The sequence below is a fragment of the Pipistrellus hanaki genome (genome assembly GCF_964339955.1).
Source record: "Pipistrellus hanaki genome assembly, chromosome: 8".
NCBI classification, from domain to species: Eukaryota; Metazoa; Chordata; class Mammalia; order Chiroptera; family Vespertilionidae; genus Pipistrellus; species Pipistrellus hanaki.
This window is the reverse complement of record NC_140510.1, coordinates 46932187-46952289: the sequence shown is the minus strand read 5'-3', so window position 1 is coordinate 46952289 and position 20103 is coordinate 46932187. Positions and strand designations below refer to the sequence as shown.

Genomic DNA, 20103 nt, shown 5'->3' with positions numbered 1-20103 from the left:
AAGTTGGTATTTATCCTCAGAATATGTGGTTTTTAAATATTTCTATATTTGTGTTAAAAAAAAACATGGAATATAATCTGGAAACAATATTTGAAGAATTATTCTGAAGTCTTTTTTTCTGGTTATAAAATTTATTATGTATTATAGATACAGAGGTCGGCAAAAATAGGCTTATAGTTCATATGGTAAATAATATAAAAATAAACCCATGTATTCATAGCTATGAGCCTATTTTTGCTCACCCCTGTATATTCTTTAATAGTTTTTTTTGTAATTGCTTTATTTTTGTAAATGCTAGAGTTAAGATACATTCAGTATATTTACATAGAAATAATTCCTACTTATCAGAATATACTCATCTAGTGGACTAGGTGTCTGTACTCTATGCCTTAATTTAAAGAAAATATCACTTAAGAAAATTGCATTGTTTTGTGAATTGAGAGTCAAGGACTTTAAAAAGCAATTCCGTTAACAAAAAAGCATGTGAAGTTTCAATGGCATAAACTTGTTGCAGAAAGTCAGGTTCTCTGTAAGTAACTTTGGGCAAAATAGCTTAAGATATTTTAAATAGTGAAGTTGCTTAGAAATTAAACATACATGTACATATAAAACTGAAGGCATGCCATACATTTCATGGAAAATAGTTCTTAGGCAATATTCTGCAGAAAATGCTGGGAGTATTTTAAAATGTCCACATAGCTTCATCCATGACCTACTAGGTCTTCATCTTGGGTATGGGAATGTGTAACAGCTTCTCTAGTGAATGATAAACAGTCCTGGGTTAGAATGATCTAAATGGAGCAAGTATCTCCTTAGTGTCTTAATTGTAGTTCAGATCCTCATACTGACTGCTCATGATCCAAAAATGTTTTTTTTTTAATTTTTATATTTAATATTGTTTGAAATTTGGGGTTATTAAGTAGTAACATTTGGTTTTAAAATACGTAAGTTGACATGTTCATCTGCCTATGAGTAGATAATTTGGTTTTCGTTGTATGCTATTAACTTGATAAAAGTTGTTTTCAGTGTAAAAGATGTTTAAAACTTTTTGCCATCAATGAGTAGTAATTCTTTTTTTTCCCTCCCTCAAGGATATGTTTGCTTGTTTTTAATAAATGTTTTGAGAGGAAGCGGGGGAGGGGAGAGAGAGAAACATTGGTTGGTTGCCTCTCATACATGCTCTGGTGCCCCAATGGGAAATGGAACCCAAAACCTGGATATTTAGAATCGAACGCATGGCTCTTCAGTGCACACCATGACACTCCAACCAACTGAGCCATACCAGCCAGGGCTAGTAATTCCTTTGTTGTCAATGAGCACAAAACAAATTGGTGGATATCTTGGAACAAGATTTGATAGTTTAGTAAAATCACCTCCTTTATTTAGTGTTGGAGACACAAAGATAATATTGATTTGGCCCAGTTTCTTGTTCAGGTAGACTTGCATATCACATGCATTGTGGTAAATTTATACTAGCAGCAGATACAAAATGCTCTAGAAACTTGGTGGATTCTGCATGGAGGAGTTTTGGAAACTCGGGCAGAGACATTAGCAAAAAGGGAAGAATAGAGGTACCCAGGAATTTGTGAGAGATGGAGTGTCAACGTTTTGGAGGAGGGGCTATCAAGTTGAAAAAGGGGTTCAGAATTTAATCTTTACCAGTGATTCCCAATCTTTTGGGGGTCACAGTAATTGACTGAGGGCACAAGACAAGAGGCTCTAGAGACGGCAAGCAGACAATATAAGTTTGGTCATGAAGAGAAGAAGGATGCACAGATCGTGGCTGAGTCAGGATTGAGAAAATGGTTGAAAACGCCTCTAACAAGGATACTTATATTGATGAATATTGCCAGAGAATAGAACTTACATGACCACTAAGCTACCCAGATAAAAATGCATAACAAAATTGGAGTTGAAGTTTAAGAAAATGTAACATGATTCATATAATTTAATTATATATTTTAAAGTTTTTTTGTTTTTTTTTTAGTATTAAAAATGATATACTGAAATGGGGTGGGGGGGTCCTCTATTTCCTTCAGACTTTCCTCCCCACCTCCCAGCCTTTAACTTCCTTGCTTCTCTTCTAAGTCCATGTTAAACTACATACTAGATGTGATATTGGGTAGTTTCTTGCCTTGAAATTTTCATCATCATAAAAAGGATATCTAATAATAGTACACATCAAAATTGTTTAAAATGTAAGCATTTAGCAGTGTCTGGCTTATAGTAAAGACTCAATAAATGGTTTGTATTTTTTTTTTCCACTCCTGCTAATTCTTGAGATTTCATTTTTCTGAGTAAAAAGACCATTATTTTGCATTTTTCCATTTGATTATGGTTCATGCATTTTCTTTTTCAGAATAAGGGATAATTTTTGTTTATTTTAATGTTTTTATTTCAGAGAGGAAGGGAGAGGGAGAAACATCAATGATGAGAGAATCATTGATTGGCTGCCTCCTGCACGCCCCCTACTTGGTATCCAGCCCACAATCCGGGTATGTGCCCTTGATCAGGGACCCTTTAGTCCACAGTTTGATGCTCTATTCACTGAGCAAAACCAGCTAAGGCGGTTATTTTGTCTTTAATGCAAAAATGTGGAAGGTGAACTTTAGAATCTAAATTGATAATGGACAATGTTTCTGACGTGACTGCTTCTTACAAAGGATGGAATCTGAAGAAAAAAAATAGTGTCTTGAAGAAATCACACCCTGATGTAGAATTCTTTCCTATTTTAATGTTTCTAGGAGCCAACCAAAGACTCTTTAGGTTCATTTCAATTGAAAGAAACTTTAGCATGTAATGGTTCCAACCTTAAATTGGAAAAGGCCGTCAAAGAAATGCACTTTTTTTTCTCCAAATAAAGATAAGTCTAAGCCTCCAATTACTAGAAACGGGAATACTAACTTTTGGCCCGTTTTTTGAATATTACTTCCTCCCACCTTTAGGGATGAGCTGTTTAGGTGATCCAACAAGGAGTGGACATCTGGTCAAATCTGAGCCAAGTAAATGATTTCTGGGAATTTGGAATCGGAAAGCTGATGTCTTGGGAGGTTGCATTTGGAACATGTATGTGAAGCAGAAAGAGTAAGGCAAAGACGAGAGAAATACAACCCCAAGAGAAAAACATGAAGAAAGCGGTCCCAGGATTCCTGAAAACCACTTTTCCAGTGTTTTGTGCCATTTTGCATTTCCTTTTCCTGATTTCCTGAAGACACCTTTTAAACCTTACAGAGACTGCTTCACTTCCACCTTTAGTTTTTTAAGTTTGGGAAGCTGTTATTTGCTACCAAATAATGCCAACTAAAACATCTGAGAGACAGTTCTTTCTCTACAGTGGTTTGAAATCGTTGATGTCTTGGTCCTGCAGAAAATAACAACAAAGCTGTGGTTAGTGCCGGATGAGTCAGGCTTAGAGGAGTCAGGAATTTAGTTTTGCTGTGTGAGTGAGTCAGGATGGACCTTGAAGAACCAGTGAAATGTTTCCAAGAGAACTGATTAGAAGGCTTAGAAGTCCATCTTCAGTCTGAGCACACACTTATCAAAGGGCAGTGTCTGTGTTTGGTCTTAAGGAATGACTTTGCCAACATTAGTTTTATTTTATTTTATTGCAAAAGTGGAAATTTATTGAAGAACACGTACAGACTCCCACACGGGGAGAGGGAGAGAGTCCCACAGAACTGACTCCCACGTAGGGAGGGGGAGGAGTCCCCCCAGGATTAGTTTTATAGTTAATCTCTAACTCCACATCATCTTTTCTTTATATTTCCACTAGGTATTTAGACGCAGGTTTGGTTTGGGCCTTACCTTTAATTGTGTAAACCCACTTAGTTTTCCTCACCCTGATCCTTTACAAATTCTTAGCTAATTGGATCTTCCTCACTTTTACTCTTGGTAACTTTCTGTGGCTTTTTCATCCTTAATCATTTAATAACTTTCACTATAATGTAGTGCATAGGTTTTAGACTTAGCACACCTGGGTTTATGTACTGGCCCTGCTGTTTCAAGTTATATAACTGTGACTACCTTTCCACTCAGCCTCAGTTTTCTAATCTGTACAATGGGGATAATAGTTGCATCTTCTTAGGGTGATAGAGGAGATTAAATAAGTTCATGCATGCAAAACACATCCATAATACCTGGCCCATAGTTAAGTATTAGTAAATAAGCCTCAGAGAAATCAATATTCCTCCCACACCTGGAAATAATCTCCATTCTGTATTAATGTGTTCATTCACTTCGATCCTCCTAGTTGTCAGCAAACATTTGTTTACAAAATGGTTAGCATTCATCAATATTCAACATTTGCAATTACCGTTTTATAAGTATTTGCTTGTTTTCTTTTAAAAAGAAATGATGATAGCTATAGTTGAAATCTATAGAGCCCTGACTCCATTTTTTCCCCTTCACCCACAGAGATTATTGCTGCTCTGAATTTGATGTTTATCCAAATAATACCATGAATGGATTTGTATGCTTACATGTGTGCATAATGGAATTGCTTTCATGTTTTTTTTAAACTAAATGGCACACTGTACACAATGTTTTGGGACTTTTTTTTTTGTTTTTTGTTTTTTACTCATTTTTGAGATGTATCCATGTTACAAGTTTCTTTAAATTATTCATTTTAAATGCTGTAGCTCACTGAATAAGTATATCACAATTTATCCATTTGCTTTGCATATTTTAGTTATTTCCAATTTTTGACTACTATAAACAGTGACATGTTTGCTTGTGCATGGTGTGTGTCTCTGAAGTATGTATCTAGAACTTCACTCACTGGCCAATAGAATATTCTTCAGATTCACCAGATATTTATTGCCATATTGATCTCCACAGTGTACACCTACCAGCAGTATATAGGAATCACATTTTCCCACACTTTCCCCAGTCCTTGGCCTTGGAAGATAATTTTTTTTCCCAATGAAAAACAATGTAATTTTATTTTGGAATTTGACAAAATGTTTTAAAATTCATCTGGGAGAAAAACAAGCCAGTGTAACTAAGACGTTAAAGAGGAATCAGAAGAACTAAGCCTTGTACATATAAGCCTTGTACCACTAGGCTTAACCAAACCTTCACTAACTATCAGAAACAATGCATGTTTTTCCTACTGGTTCCACTTTTTTTCTTTAAACTCATTCAGCCCCTGCCCTAGTATGGTGCTCCTCCGGATTCTCGCTGCAAGGATCTCTTCACGCAGTACACAGCCCTTTGGGATCAGATGTAAAGAAGGTTCAAGCCAGCTCGCTGCCTTCCATGGTGCTCTCTTCACCCAAGGGCTGGGAGTATAGGCTACTGCACTGTCTCTACCCTCTTGTCTCTTACCCTGATCTCTCTCCCTCCATCCCCACCCTAACACAAGTAGTCACTAAGCAACCAGCCAACTGCCTAAACTGACTTCAAATGGGAAACTTTCTTGCAGAGACCCCCAGTATTGCCATTGCTATATATGTAAAGTGTGTGTGTGTGTCCATATGATGGGTGTGAAATGCTAACTCCTGATTTTGATTCTCATTTCCCTGCATGCTAGTGAGGTTGAGCATGTTTTCATCAAGTGTGTAATTCATTTATGTTTCCTCTAAAGGCAATTGCCTATTTGAATTTTTTGTCCTCTTGCTTCTTGGGGGTTATTTGCACTTTAGCAATGATTTTTAAACACTTTTAATAAATTCCGGGTACATGATTTATAGATATATGGACCGATGTTATCTTTTCCCAGTCGGAGGCTTACCCTTGAACTTTGTTTATATGTGTGTTATTGTTTTACAGATGTTTTATTTCTTTGGGCTGGAACTTTGTGTCTTTCTGAAGAAATTCTTTGCCTACTGTCATAAAAATATTTTTCTCTACAAGTTTATATTTTTTACCTTTCAATTTATCCTGTTAATCCACTTTGAAATAATATTTTTCTTGTGTTAAGTATATGCTTTCCATAGGGATAGCCAATTGTCTTAGCAAAGTTTATTGAATGGCCCAACATTCCCCACTTATAGTGCTATCTCTGCCATTTATCAGAGTTTCCATTTTTGTGTCAATCTATTCCTTTATTCCTTTCTGTCTTTCCTGTGCTGAGACCATAAGATCAATGCCATGTCTTGCATGTTTTGACATTTGGTAGGGCAAATCTCCACCCACTTCTTAACCTGCCCTTCAAAATAGTTTTGACTGTTTTTGAACTCTTACTCGTTCCATTAGTTATAGGATTCAGTTGTCAAGTGCCATTGAAAAGTCAAGTGCCATTGAAATAGAAGTTAGGACTTTTTTTGAGTTACATTGAGTTTGTAGATTAATTTGGAGGAAGAATGTTATCTTTCTACCCATGAACATTCTTTATCTCCATTTATTCAAATCTACTTTAATATTCCTTTATAAGTTATTTTCTCTTTGAAAGGTCTTACATATAATTTCTTACATTTATTTCTATGCAGTTTTTGTTTGTTTAGTTGTTGCTTTGGGGAGTAAGTTTTTTTAAGTTAAATGTGTAAATTGATCAATGCTGGACCATAAAATGCTATCGGTTTTTGTAAATTTGATTTTATCTACATACTTCTTTTGCTAGTTTTAATAGTTTGTAGGTTCTATAAAGTTTTTATTTTTATTTTTTTATTTGTTATGGAGGCAGTCTATTTGAAAATAGGAAAAGGTCTGTCTCTTCATTTTCAGTTCTGATAATCTCCTTTAAAAAATATTGCTTTGGCAGCTTAATGTTAAATGGAAGTGTTAAATAGACCTCTGTCCTCTTTCTGACTACCATTTACTTTTCTTTCCCACATACAACCTTATTTGATCTTTCTGGTGTTATGGATAAAGCAGAATAGGCATTATCTTCACTTATAGTTAAGGCCTAGGTAAAGTATCACACAAAGTCATAAGAAATGCTAGAGAATGTGGACTCAATTCCAGATCTCTGAATCACCTGGGTGATTATCCCAAGTACTATATCTGTCTTCATAGAGTTAATAGGATTGATGGCATTTTTTCCTTCCTCTAACAAGCATTTGGGATAAAACGATTATCATAGTTTCTATCCTGAAGGACCTAATCAGAGAGGCAGGACATTCTCACTACTACTTACCTTCCTGACGTTTAGAAAAAAAAATTATCTGTCCTCTTTAAAAAATATATTTTTATTGATTTCAGAGAGGAAGGGAAAGGGAGAGATAGAAACATCAATGATGAGAGAGAAAAATTAATCGGCTGCCTCCTGCACAGCCCCTACTGGGGATTAAGCTCACAACCAGGCATGTGCCCTGGCTGAGCCACGCCAAACTGCGCTCCTGTACTCTTTCTATTAGAAGAACATATTCCCTTTCATTTCAAAGTTTGGAGAAGAGTAGCTCCCCCTGCCATCCCCTCAACCCCCAAACTCCTTAACCATGATCATCTAAGAGCTACAGGATACGCCTGCTAAGTGTCCAGAGTTACAATATCTGGAGCATCGCACTCCAAGCCTGCCAGGGCCTGGCCAAGGCCCTCCGCTTGGCACGGATTATGTGCATGAAGGCACCGTATGACATTCAAACAGGGAACGTAGGGGCTTACTCGCTCAGGCTCAAGTGTTAGGCTCAAGGATAACGTGATAGGTAAAATCCAGGACAGGTAAAAGCAGCTAAGAAAAGTTGCTTATTTATAGGATGTCTTTCTGGCCAAAGTTTCAAATCTACTCTAATCCTGGAGACGGTGAGTCAACCCTGAAATGGAAACCAGAGACGACAAGGCAGTAACACATGCATCCACCTTTCTAGTCGTTGGTGAGGAAGGGGAAGGTACTGCTTGGCCCTGAAAAATCCTATTTGACTGATGATACACAGCAGGAGGGGAAAACCCACCCACAGCCAGGGGCTTTGTGGTATCTGGGCTCCTCTCTACGGGGCTGGTTCCCTTTTCAACTGGCAAAGGATAGAAGGCCAGTTTTTGAGACATTCTTGTGTCCCAGACTTTAAACTTAGAACACAGGCAGGAGTGGTTTGGAGGAAGGCAGTGAGCAGTTTCAGAGCAGCTGGTCTGGAGGAATGCGCAGGAGAATCGGACCGGCTCAGCTTTTAGCATCGAGTGCTGGGCGTCCTCCTGATCCGTACATGGAGAACCGCTCAAGTTCACAGGACGCAACTTCTTGCTTCTTGAGCCAACATCATTTGAAGGTGGCTTTTTGGACTCCGGCCCAGTGTGATCATACCCTCTCTGTTCTCTGCTTTGCCCTAAAACCCGAGAGCTGCTGGGAGCACGCTGCAAACTTAAAATTCCTCTTTGGTTTTGCTGTGCCGGGTCAGGGAAGATGATCCCTTTGCAAACCATCATAAAATGAACAGGATCACAGCGTGGCTCCTATCAAGCTGCTAGACAGGCCTCCAGCTGCAAAGGGCCTAGGCCATGCTCGTCACTGGTGTCTGAGAATTAGCACTAGGTTGCTAACTCCTTTGTTTTTGGCCAAGTTTCTGGTGCCTTGCTGTCCCTCTTGTGAGGTGGGCAGGCAGCACGGCTAGGGGAAGCCAGGAACTGGCTTGTCTCACCATCACCTGCTCCTCTCCTTCGCAATGAGCTTCTTCAAAGAGTTGGCCGTTCTCTGTCCACTTTTTCTCTTGCTTTCTTCAGTTTACTCTCATCTCGGGTCTGCCCCATCGCTCCACCGAAAGTGCTCTTGGAAAGGTAAGAGAGGCCTTCATGTCGCTAAGCCTTGTAACATGAAATGTTCGCATCCTGCTTGACCTCACGCGCGTTCAGGTCGGCCGGCCGTTCTCCACGTCTTGAAGCGGTCTGTGTGACAGCCCTGGCCCTCCTGACGTCCCCTCTGCCTCTTCCCACCTCTCCCCTCTCTCCTTTTCCCGCTTTTCTCCTCACACCTGACACTTAAATGTCAGATTTCTCAAGACTTGATCCTGAGCGGGTTTCCCACTTTTTTAAAATTTTTATTTTTTTACTGGATGATCTCATTCATCCTGGGAATTCCCTTTTATTCCATATATGAAAAAGCTTCCAATTTTTTAAAAAATTTTTTTATCTCCACTCCTCACTTGAGTTGCAGCCAAGACACTGAACCACCTATTTGGCCCCTTTATTGGATGTTTCGCAAGTGCCTCAAATTGCATGTGTTCAAAGCCCAGTTTCTGAATGTCTGCCCCTCGCCCAGTATTTACCTTAATGAATAGCATCATTATAGGATCTAACTGTCCATGCCAGAAAGTGAGAATTCACCTTGACAGCCCTGGCCCTCTCACCCCCCCATTGGTTCTGTTGATATTCCAGGTGTCTCCAAGGCCATGGATCTCTACACCTCTGTGGGCAGCCCAGCTAGCAATGCCCTCTAACTTGGGCTGCTCACAACCACTCGTCATGACACTTAACTAGTCCAATCTCTGCATAGCAGCCCAGAGTGATCTTTTATAAATATCATCTCCTTAAAACATTGCTGGCACTTCAGATGGCATCCTGAGTCTTGCCGGTGGCTCTGTTGGTCCTCGGCTGGCTTTGTCAGCCCCTCAGATAAGTGGCCCTTCACGTGCGGTGGCAGCCACGCTGCCTGCTCTCATGCCTTGCCTCTGAGCTTCGCTGTCTGTCAGAGCTGCATAATGACTTCTGTGCGCTCTGGGGCTTTTGCCTGTGGGTCCTTTTCTAATTTTTAAAAAAAATATATTTTTATTGATTTTTTACAGAGAGGAAGAGAGAGAGAGAGCAAGAAACGTCGATGAGAGAGAAACATTGACCAGCTGCCTCTTGCACACCCCCTACCGGGGATGTGCTCGCAACCAAGTTACATGCCCTTGACCGGAATCGAACCCGGGACCTTTCAGTCCGCAGACCGACGCTCTACCACTGAGCCAAACCGGTTTCGGCCCTTTTCTAATTTTTAAAAAAATTATATTTTATGTCCAGCCAGAATGGCTCAGTGATTGAGCATCGGCCTATGAACCAGGAGGTTGTAGTTCAATTCCCAGTCAGGGCGTATGCCTGGGTTTTGGGCTCAGTTCCCAGTGGGGGATATGCAGGAGGTAGCTGATCAATGATTCTCATCACTGATGTTTCTATCTCTCTTTCTCCCTCTTGAAAAATTGTTTTTTATGACTATATTGTACAGAGATTAATATAACCCAGGTTGGGTTCACTGTTTTCTTTTTTTCTATCAAGATAAAATTTACACAACATAAAATTGGCCACTTTAAAATGTGTAACTCATTGGCATTAATACAGTCATAATGTTGTGCAACCACCACCTCTATCTAGTTACAAAGCATTACCCAAAAAGGAAACCCTGTACCAGTGAAGCAATTGTCCTCCATTACCCTCTCCTCCCAGTCTCTGAGAACCACTAACATGCTTTCTGTCTCTCTAAGTTTACTTATTCTGGACTTTTCATATAAGTGGTTTCTTTCACTTAGCATACAGTCTTGGCGGTTTATCCACACTGTAGCATGTACCAGTGCTTCATTCCTTTAAAAAAAACAAAAAACACAACTTTAAAAAAAAAAAAATCCTTACCTGAGAGAGAATATGTTTATTGATTGATTTTTAAAATATTTTTAAATAATCCTCACCTGAGGATATTTTCCCCATTGATTTTTAGAAAGAGTGGAAGGGAGGAGAAGAGACACAGAGACATATTCATGTGAGAGACACACATTGATTGATTGCCTCCTGCACTTGTCTCCACTGGCCTGCAATTGAGGTACATGCCCCTGGCTGGAACTGAACCCATGACCCTTCAGTCCATGAGCCAATGCTCTATTCACTGAGCCAAAGCAGCCAGGGCTGTTTATTGATTTTTTAAAATTTTATGAAATTTCATTATAGAAAGAGAGAGGGGAAGTGAAAGGAGGAGAGAGAGAGAAAGAGAGAGAGAGAGAGAGAGAGAGAGAGAGAGAGAGAGAGAGAGAGAAATATCGATTGGTTGACTTCCGTACACAGCCTGATCAGGAGCAAACTTTCAACCCAACTGGGAATCAGACCCACAACTTGTGGTGTAGGGGACGAAGCTCCAGCCAAGTGAGCCACCTGGCCAGGGCAGTAGTTCATTCCTTTATAAGGCTGAATAATATTGCATTTTATATGGATATCCACATTTTGCTTATACATTTATCAATTAATGGGCATGTTGTCACAAGTGCTGCTATAGATGTGTGTGTAAGTATTTATTTGAGTGCCTGATTTAGTTATCTTGGGTTTATACCTAGGAGTGTAATTTTTGGATTAATTATTCAGCTGATTTAAATATATATATAAAATTGATTTCTTTTTACAGAGAGGAAGGGAGAGGGATAGAGAACTAGAAACATCGATGATGAGAGAAACATCAACCAGCTGCCTCCTGCACATTCCCTTCTGGGGATGTGCCCCAAACCAAGGTACATGCCCTTGACTGGAATCGAACCTGGGACCCTTGAGTGAACAGGCTGGCGCTCTATGCACTGAGCCAAACTGGTTAGGGGTATTCTGCTGATTTTTAGAGAAATTAAAAACATTTTCATGGACCCCTCATCCTATTGTGAACATAGGCACTCTGCCTACGGTGCCTGATGAGTAAGTGGACCCTGCATTCTGGTCCTTCCATCTGGGATGCTTCTGTTCCATTTTCACTGCTCCAGAAGAGGGGCAGCCCAGCCAGCAAAACCTACTACTGGGAAGACCTACTGTGCCTTGTAGAGCAGATGAGGCCCACTGAGTAGGATTTATTCTCAATTCCTACCCTAGAGAGATATATGAATTGATGGCACTAGTGAGTCTCAGCTCAAAGAAAAAGACTATACACCTGCATAACCAACTCACTCCGTGGCGCCTCCAGCCCCTGTCTCAGCTCCTGGCGCCAGAGACCTCTTGGTTCTCATGCTCTCACCCCACCTCAGCTACCTCCTGTTGGAGAACCCGACCTCAACAAAAGGAAAATAACGGATCCCTCTCGCCTTGACTATCACATCGGTGATATGCAATGGTAAAATATGACCTAGTTATGCTGACATTATTGCTTCAAGACCCTGGGGCTGTCTTCTCGTCTTAACTGGAAAGTGTGATCTGCCATCGTTTCATGTTCTTTGCATCAGTGTACTTCTTTATGCTGACATTTGTAACAAGAGAAGGTTATGTAGTCAGTAAGAAAAGTCCCTACCCAAATTTCTTAGTCAAACCCAGAATATTTTCCATTCCCCCTTTTAATTACATTTGCTCTGTGGTTTGGGTAAGCAGACCACATTGCTTGCTGCCTAAATTATTTTCCAACTATCAAATTGCTACGTCCCTGAAAACATTCCCCCAAATCATCTCCTACATGTGTTCAGGCAAGCTGCCTTTTAGGACATTGAATTATATCCTTTATCGTGATATATAATTACAGCATCCATGTCTCTACACCTTTCGTTACTAATACATGCTAATTACTTTTCCTGTTTCAAGATGACGGAAACAATTCTTAGGCATGAAAGGGAACTGTCAACAGAGTAAGTACTGAGCAGAAGACTGGGGTGGGGAAACCCAGAGGAAGCCACGTTTTCACAGATGAACCTACTAACTCCTCACTAGCCGCGATGCTTCATAACATGCCTTTGACAGTGAGTAAGTGGTGGATTTCCCGACCTCCCTTTGAATTATTTTGTGAAATCCAGTGGGTCACTATGAAGCCAAGATTCGCAGTAATCTTATTTTATTTTATCATCTCAAAATTAGCCCCGCTTGGAGATGTGCAAATGGATTTTGTCAGCACTTACCAAACGTTTTTCCACGCTGGAAAACGGTCTCTACTTTTTTTGTCAAGACCTCAAGCTGATACTGAATACCGTGGTAATCCAAATGGCTAAGGGATCGGCGAAACCTGAGAACATAGGATTAAAAAAAAAAAAAAATGCAAGGAGGAGAAAGAATAAAAATGGCTTTCGGAATCTAGATACTATGAATTTCCCCAAGACTCCATATTTTATGAGATAAACTAGACATAAAAGAGTTTTCTTAACCTGTTGGATAATTTTTTTCTCCTCTTTAGTTTCACTTTCATTTCACGTCTTTCATTATGATTTATAGGTCTGGCTTTAATTTCAAATTTTGAACATGGGACTTGGGAACCTTGATTCTCAATGATAAGCTCTATTTATCGAAATTATTCTAATGGGTAACCCCAAGTGTGCAAGACATAAGAGGGTGCATAGTGAAAGTTAAAAATAAATCTGGGCCAAGTCAGGTGGTAGCAGGTCTAGTCCTCAGCTCTTCAGTGTTGGAAACTCGGGGAAGAAGGCGTGAGTGGAGGTGTGTGTGGAGGGGTACCATGCCTGATTAAGGTAATAAAGAGGCGCCTGTCCCACCTTGGCCAGAGTTAATTAGCTCTCCCCATTACCCGATGTTTCACTACCATCTAAAGTTTCTCACGCAAAGTCTCGCAAGAGGTGTTTTATGAACAAGTTGTAACCATTTTTATGGATTTCAGTGATGTAGATCAGGTTCATGACCCACAGCCACATTTGCCGTTATGAGCAATATAGACTTGATTTTTTTTTTCTTTTTGAGATTTTGTGCAATGAATATCCATTTTCCCCCTCCTTTGAGTAGTGCAGAAAACATCGTTTTAAAGTTATTTTTATGTGGTCCTTGACAACAAAAATGAAAATGAAAGATCCTGAGACATAAACTAACCTTTGCCCCTATTTGAGATTCTGGGAATGGGGAGTTCCCTTTCAGTGGTGAGTGGACAGGGGTACCCACAGAGCATCATGGGAGAAGGGGAGAGGGTCCCTTCAGGCAGAGATGGACTCATGGAAGGCTTCCTGCAGGAGTGAAAATAGCTGAAGATGAGAACAAATGGATCGATAAGAAAGGCCCGAGACAGGAGGCTCCCAGCGTCTATCCCTGCCACCACCGCTCCCTCTGGCTCAGCAGAGGCCTGGCTGGGTAGAGCAGGCAGCCACTAACTGTTTGTTGCATGACTGAGCAAAGGGCTACTAATGTGCTCTCCTTCCCATGGATGCCGCTTGCATTGAGCAGGCCATTTGGAGACACGATAGCGGAACCTATGCAAATACTTTGGGCAGGAGCAGACTACTGGGAGGGAAAGCTGGGCGGCAGATGGTGCCTCAGATTAAAAGCTCCTAGGCGGCTGCCCCCTCTCTACTCGGCACCTGTGTTATGTCACTGAGGGGGAACACTGCAAGAACAGCCCAAGGAAATGAATGCTGCTGACAATCTCCTACGCTCCTGCAATGAGTGGAATGTGCACCCTCCCCGGGCTCACGGAGGGCGTGCGCGGCTGTGCGGAGCGGGAGGCAGCTCACAGGCCCACAGTGAGCCTCGGCTGCAGCCCGTGGCCAGAGCGAAAGCGGCAGAAAAGTTCGGGCGAAACCCAAGTGGGCATCAGCTCCCTGTCTTCTCAGGTAAGACACGCCGAGGCCAGGCGGGGTTTCCTCCGAGCCTCCCTGTACTGCTCTAACGAGAGAATGGACTGATTTGTCACGTTCTCTTGTCAAAATAGGTTAGATGCCATCCTGCAAAGTGACCCCGTCCGGAAAGCAGCAGGGGCACATAACAGTGCCTTCCCTAACGTTGACCCCAGTACTTTTTTTTTTTTTTTTTTTTTTTTTTTTTTTTTTAAGTAAATAATGTAGCCGGAAACAGGCTAAAGATATCTTATTTTGGATTTTTGTTCTCAAGGTATTAATAGAAGGGAAGCTTCCTCCATTGCCCTCGCCTCTAGCCACCTGAACAACCGATCAGTCCACACCGTTTCCGGTGGAGACTTTGCTCCAGCAGCTCCATCATTAAAAATAATGGACAACCGCTGCTAAGTCCTTTCCCAAGCCGCAGCCTCCTGTCCCCTGTCTCCTGCCCCCTCCAAAACGAGCCCGAGTGTCAGGACGGCGACTGTGTGACAGGGGCTGGGTGCACAGTTGGGGTGGAAGGCAACGAGGTCCCTTGTCTCATTCCCCAAAGTGGAAGTATCAAGTGGAAGTGTGCTTTCGCCCCTCCATGTGAAACAGGCTTGAAAATCATCTTGATGCAGGGCTGGGACTGCAAACATTTGCAATAATTAGAGAAAAGCATCATTCTGGGCGGAACAGGCTGCAGAGCCGTGCCCCATGCCCTGCTCGGATGTGCGCCGTAAACCAGGCTGACACTGTTACTGCAAAGGGTGGCTGCAGACAGGAATGCTGGGTAGATTTGTTCTTGGTACAGTGGCATTCTTCTTTTCTTTCTGCTCCTCTTACTTCTCTTTACCCAGGACCTTGGAGCTGGCCCGCCCAAATCAGCACAGTATCCGGGTCTCTCTTCTTAGACTTCAACTTCTTCCTCCTATCCTTTATTCAAAATTGCTTGTTCCATTTCTCCAAAACCCTCGCAGGGAGCAGGAATTAATCTGGTTAATAAGTTGGTGCTAAGTTGTTAATGGTTGATAACATACCACTCTTCTAGTAGAACCTCGGTGATTGTTTATAGACAGGGCTACAGCATGTACTCTAAAAAAATATTATATATATATATATATATATATATATATATATATATATATATATAATTCTATCCAGGTTGCTGCAAATGATGAGAATTCCTTCTTTTTTATGGCAGCATAGTATTCCATTGTGTAGATGTACCATAGTACCCTCTACAGTTTTTGACAAATTGTTTTGAAATAACTTTAAACTTATAGAGAAGTTGCAAAAATGGTAATAGTTGAGCAAGTCCCTTACCCAGCCTCCACTAACATTAATATCTTGGATGCCAATAGCACAATGATCAAAACTAAGAAATTATATTGGGACAATACAAACAAACTAAGGACTTTATTTGAATTTCACCAATTTTTCCACTAAAGTTTGTCCTCGCATCCAATCAAGGATCTCACATCTCATTTAGATATCACTGCTGCTCGATTCTGTGACATTTTCTTAATCTTTTTTTTTTTTTTTTGTCTCTCATGACCTTGACCCTTTTAAAGAGTACTGGTCAATTATTTTGTAGAACATCCTTCAATTTGGGTTTGTCTGATGTTTTCTCATGATTAGACTGAGGTCATACATTTGTGATAAGAATACCTCAAAAATGACATACTCTTTTCAATTCACCATATGATGTCAGATATCATGTTCTGGTAATGTTGATCTGAAGTGTTATCTAGTGACTTTCTTCAATGAGGTCATACATTTGTGATAAGAATACCTCAAAAATGACATACTCTTTTCAGTTCACCATATGATGTCAGATGTCATGTTCTGGTAATGTCGATCTGAAGTGTTAACCTTTTTTCAAAGGTCTTATAGCTCCCTTTATAATTAATAGATATATGGGGGGGGGTACTTTGATACTATGCAAATTTCTTATTTCTCCTCAAACTTTTGCCCACTTATTTTATTTTATTTTAGCTTCTTTTATTACAAAAAGCTGTTTTCATATACATGATTAATAACTTAAAATTCACCATACATTTACTTCATTTTTTAGCTTGACCATCTAGTAAATCTTTAGCTTCATTGATTCTGGCTGCTATATAAGGAGATCCTCCCTTGTCTGGGTGATTTAACAGCGTAATTCTTCGGTGAGCATCTCTTATTTTCCCTTTATTGGCAGTAGGGCTTACACCTGATACTAATGCTGCTTCTCGTTTTGCCATTTCAGGTTCAAACCCACCTCTGTAATAGTCACCAGTAAAGGCAGATTTTGGTAGACTTTGAAAAACTTGTTTTACTTGAGGCTCCATATGCTTTATGGCTTGCAAAACATAATGGCCTGCACATCCCGCAGCAGCAATGGTCAATCCAAATGCTACCACTGCACTGGCCATGGCTCCGGCCCGGCTCTCCTACCTCCGCCGAGAGCGCGGCTCATCCCAGCCCCGAAGGCCGAGGCCACTAGCTCCCCGCTCACCAGCTCCCCGCCCCACCAGCTCCCAGCCGCTACCAGAAAGCCAGGGCACTGCCAGCAGGGACCAAAATGCCCTCCAATTTTAGAAACCATTGGTGAATATTGCCTGCAATAGTATTACTGTGTTTCCCCAAAAATAAGACATCCTCCGAAAATAAGACCTACTTACAGGTTTCCTTCTGAGTGAAATATAAGGCATCCCCCGAAAATAAGGCCCCCGTAGGCTAAACATGAGAGATTTGGTCCACTGATTCTGAAAGAAATGGAGTCACAAGAAATTCACCAGGAAATTCAGGAACTGGATTGTTATGATGATGTTCCAGAAGATGATGACATGATTGTCATTGAATAAATGAGTAAATTCTTGATACTGTAGGATTCACAGTTTGTCTGGTTTGTGTTGACAACTACCGTACTACCGTACCGTATACAGGTAATAAATTTCCTTTATTTTCATTTAACAATAAATGTACCGTATTCTTCTTCATGGAAAAATAAGACATCCCCTGAAAATAAGACCTAGCACATCTTTGGGAGCAAAAATTAATATAAGACACTGTCTTATTTTTGGGGAAACAGGGTAATTATATTATTCCTTTAAAAACTTTACTTTTATTATTGAAAGTTATACAGATATGCCCCTTTTACCCCCATTGACCCCTTCTAGCTCATTCTCTCCCCCCTCCCTAAGCCTTCACCATACTATTTGTGACAATGGGTTATGCATATATGTATACTAGAGACCCCATGCACAAAATTTGTGCAAGGGGCTCGGCCCTCCCAGCCCCGGCTTCGTCTGGAAGGCTGTCCGGTCTAATTAGCATATTACACTTTTATTATTATAGATAAGTTATTGGGTTAATCACTTCTCACCCACTCAACTCCCCCCACCTTCCTTCTGAGATTCCTCCGTCTTTTCTATGTTTCTATGTCTCTGGATCTATTTTGTTCATCAGTTTATTTTGTTCTTTAGATTCCACATATGGGTGAGATCAATTATTCTAATAGTAATTTTCAATTTCCCTTTCTTCATCTACATTATTGATTGAAATTTTTCTGTAAGAAAGAGCTGTCCCTTCTCCACTTTTTAATTCAATTATTTATTGGTATAATTATGGACTTATGGATTGCTTTAATTCTAGGGTTATAATCCAGGACTCTCATTATTTACCTTCTTGCTCATATTGGTCCAGTGTTAGCTCAGGGGAGTTCTTTCATGCCCTCTGATTTGCCTCCATCCTTTATGGACCTTCCTCTGCTGTTTAGCACCATGAGCTACTACAGACTCACATTTTCTCTACCTCAGCTATGAAATCAATTGCTTCTCCAAGGAGCCCTGGTTCCTTTTCTTGGAGAATGATAATTAGAATCTAAGAGCTGGGTGTTGGGTGTGCTCATTACTATTGGGGTGCTGTTGCTTCCAGGCCTCCTCAGAAGACAAGGCTAGGAAGTATCCTAATCCATGCACTCACAAACATCTATATTTCTCTGTCTGTCTATATATTAAAACAAAACATGAATTAATTCTAGTACCTCCAATTCCAAATCAAAATCTCAGGACTGTTCAGTTAACTTCCCCTCTTCCCTTATTTTTAAGTTCTTTTTCTGACAGCAAGAAACTTGCCTTTTTAAAAAAAATCTACAATATATTTGCCTATTTGCTCAATTCCAGTAAAAATCATATAGTCACCAAGTTGTTAAGCTCTGCCCCCTGAAGGACCACCCCTTCTACCTTGACTCTACGTTGCTTTTTGCAAGCCCCTCTCAGTCAGGTTCTCTCCATGTGGTGGCCCTATGTCTTTGAGTTTACATTCTCCTAATAACTCCTTTTTTTTTTTTTTTTAAATAAATATTTTATTGATTCTTTACAGAGAGGAAGGGAGAGAGATAGTTAGAAATATCGATCAGCTGCCTCCTGCACAACCCTCACAAATCAAGTGTCTGCAACCAAGGTACATGTCCTTAACCGGAATTGAACCTGGGACCTTTCAGTCCACAGGCTGACCCTCTATCCACTGAGCCAAACCGGTTTCGGCTCTCCTAATAACTCTTAATGAAAATTTTTCTGTTTCTTTTCTAGGAGTATCAGATAAAGTTCCACGATGGGTTCTTACTGGACTGATGGGGTTCAACGATCACCCTTGATCCATTTACTGTGGCCAGAGGAATGGAATTACTTGGCTGGTCATGCCCAAGAGATGTGCCCACCCCTGAGCCTGGGAGGCGGTGACTGTCCTACTCAACCCATGGGGAAAGGTGTATACAAGGGGTGGTTTTCCAAAGGTTTCCATGGAGTGCAGTTTTCAGGAGAAAGGAAATAATTTGGGGCGTGCTAAACCTACTCAAGCCCCTGTGCCAGCCAGTGGGGCAGTAGGGCCCATAATTGAGAGGCATCGATCGGGATGACCACAAAAAGGTGAATTTTTAAAGGTATATGTAGAGTTGATAAGAAAGGAATATTGCTCCAATTTATTAAGAGTTATTCCCAGGCTTGACTTAATTTAAGAGGAAATAAAGAGAAACTTGATAACATGAATGCTTTTTGTCCAAATTCATGCAGAAACGAAGGTATAACTCAGAGCTTCTAACTCTGTTTAGTTTCAGCAGATCAGTCCACCCAAGATTTGTGCAGCTGATACTTGGTGGCCAAGACGGCCCCTTGAGGTTGGAGAGGCCCGCTGGGCCTTGAGCTGCTCCGGCAGATTTTGATATCACTTTTTATGCTACTAATCAAATGGCTACAGTAGAAAAACTTCGAAATTCAATCTGTTCTTGCAAAATTGGAAAGCCACAGAAAACTTAAGTAAGAGGTAGAGGTTATTTTTAGATATAGCATTAACAATTACTATTCAGTCTTGGGCTGTGAATTGATTCAAATTTTTTTAGGATAGACTTCTTTGGGGTTGTACTTGGTCTGATCTCTAACCCTAAAAAGAAACCAGCTCTGAATCCGAGAGAGAGAGAGAGAGAGAGAGAGAGAGAGAGAGAGAGAGAGAGAGAGAGAGAGAGAGAAGAGTGTTCCAGGGACAGATATGGGTTCTATTAGCCTCATTCTAAGCAGGGCTACTATTTCCCTCGGTTTGCTTGGTAACCATTCTGCTGTCTCTCCCTCTTTTACAGCCTTCTATCCAATCAGTACTTTGCTTACACAGAAAGAAACTTCTTTAGTTAAACACGGCATTTCATTCATCTAGCATTCTGCTAAAACCACATTTTAACATTTTAACAAGACTTTGCATCTCCTGGCCTCTTTTAAAGTCACTATCTTTACAGGGGCTTGTC

General features: G+C 40.7%; 1 protein-coding gene across 1 annotated transcript; it reads right to left on the bottom strand.

The window, feature by feature from the left end:
- Positions 1-16390: 16390 nt before the first annotated feature.
- LOC311626962 (mitochondrial import inner membrane translocase subunit TIM14-like) lies at positions 16391-16741 on the bottom strand (the record flags this gene model as incomplete). Its single annotated transcript, XM_084892999.1, has 1 exon — positions 16391-16741. The coding sequence occupies one exon, from the start codon at positions 16739-16741 to the stop codon at positions 16391-16393; it is 351 nt and encodes a 116-aa protein (XP_084749125.1).
- Between the last annotated feature and the right edge of the window lie 3362 nt (positions 16742-20103).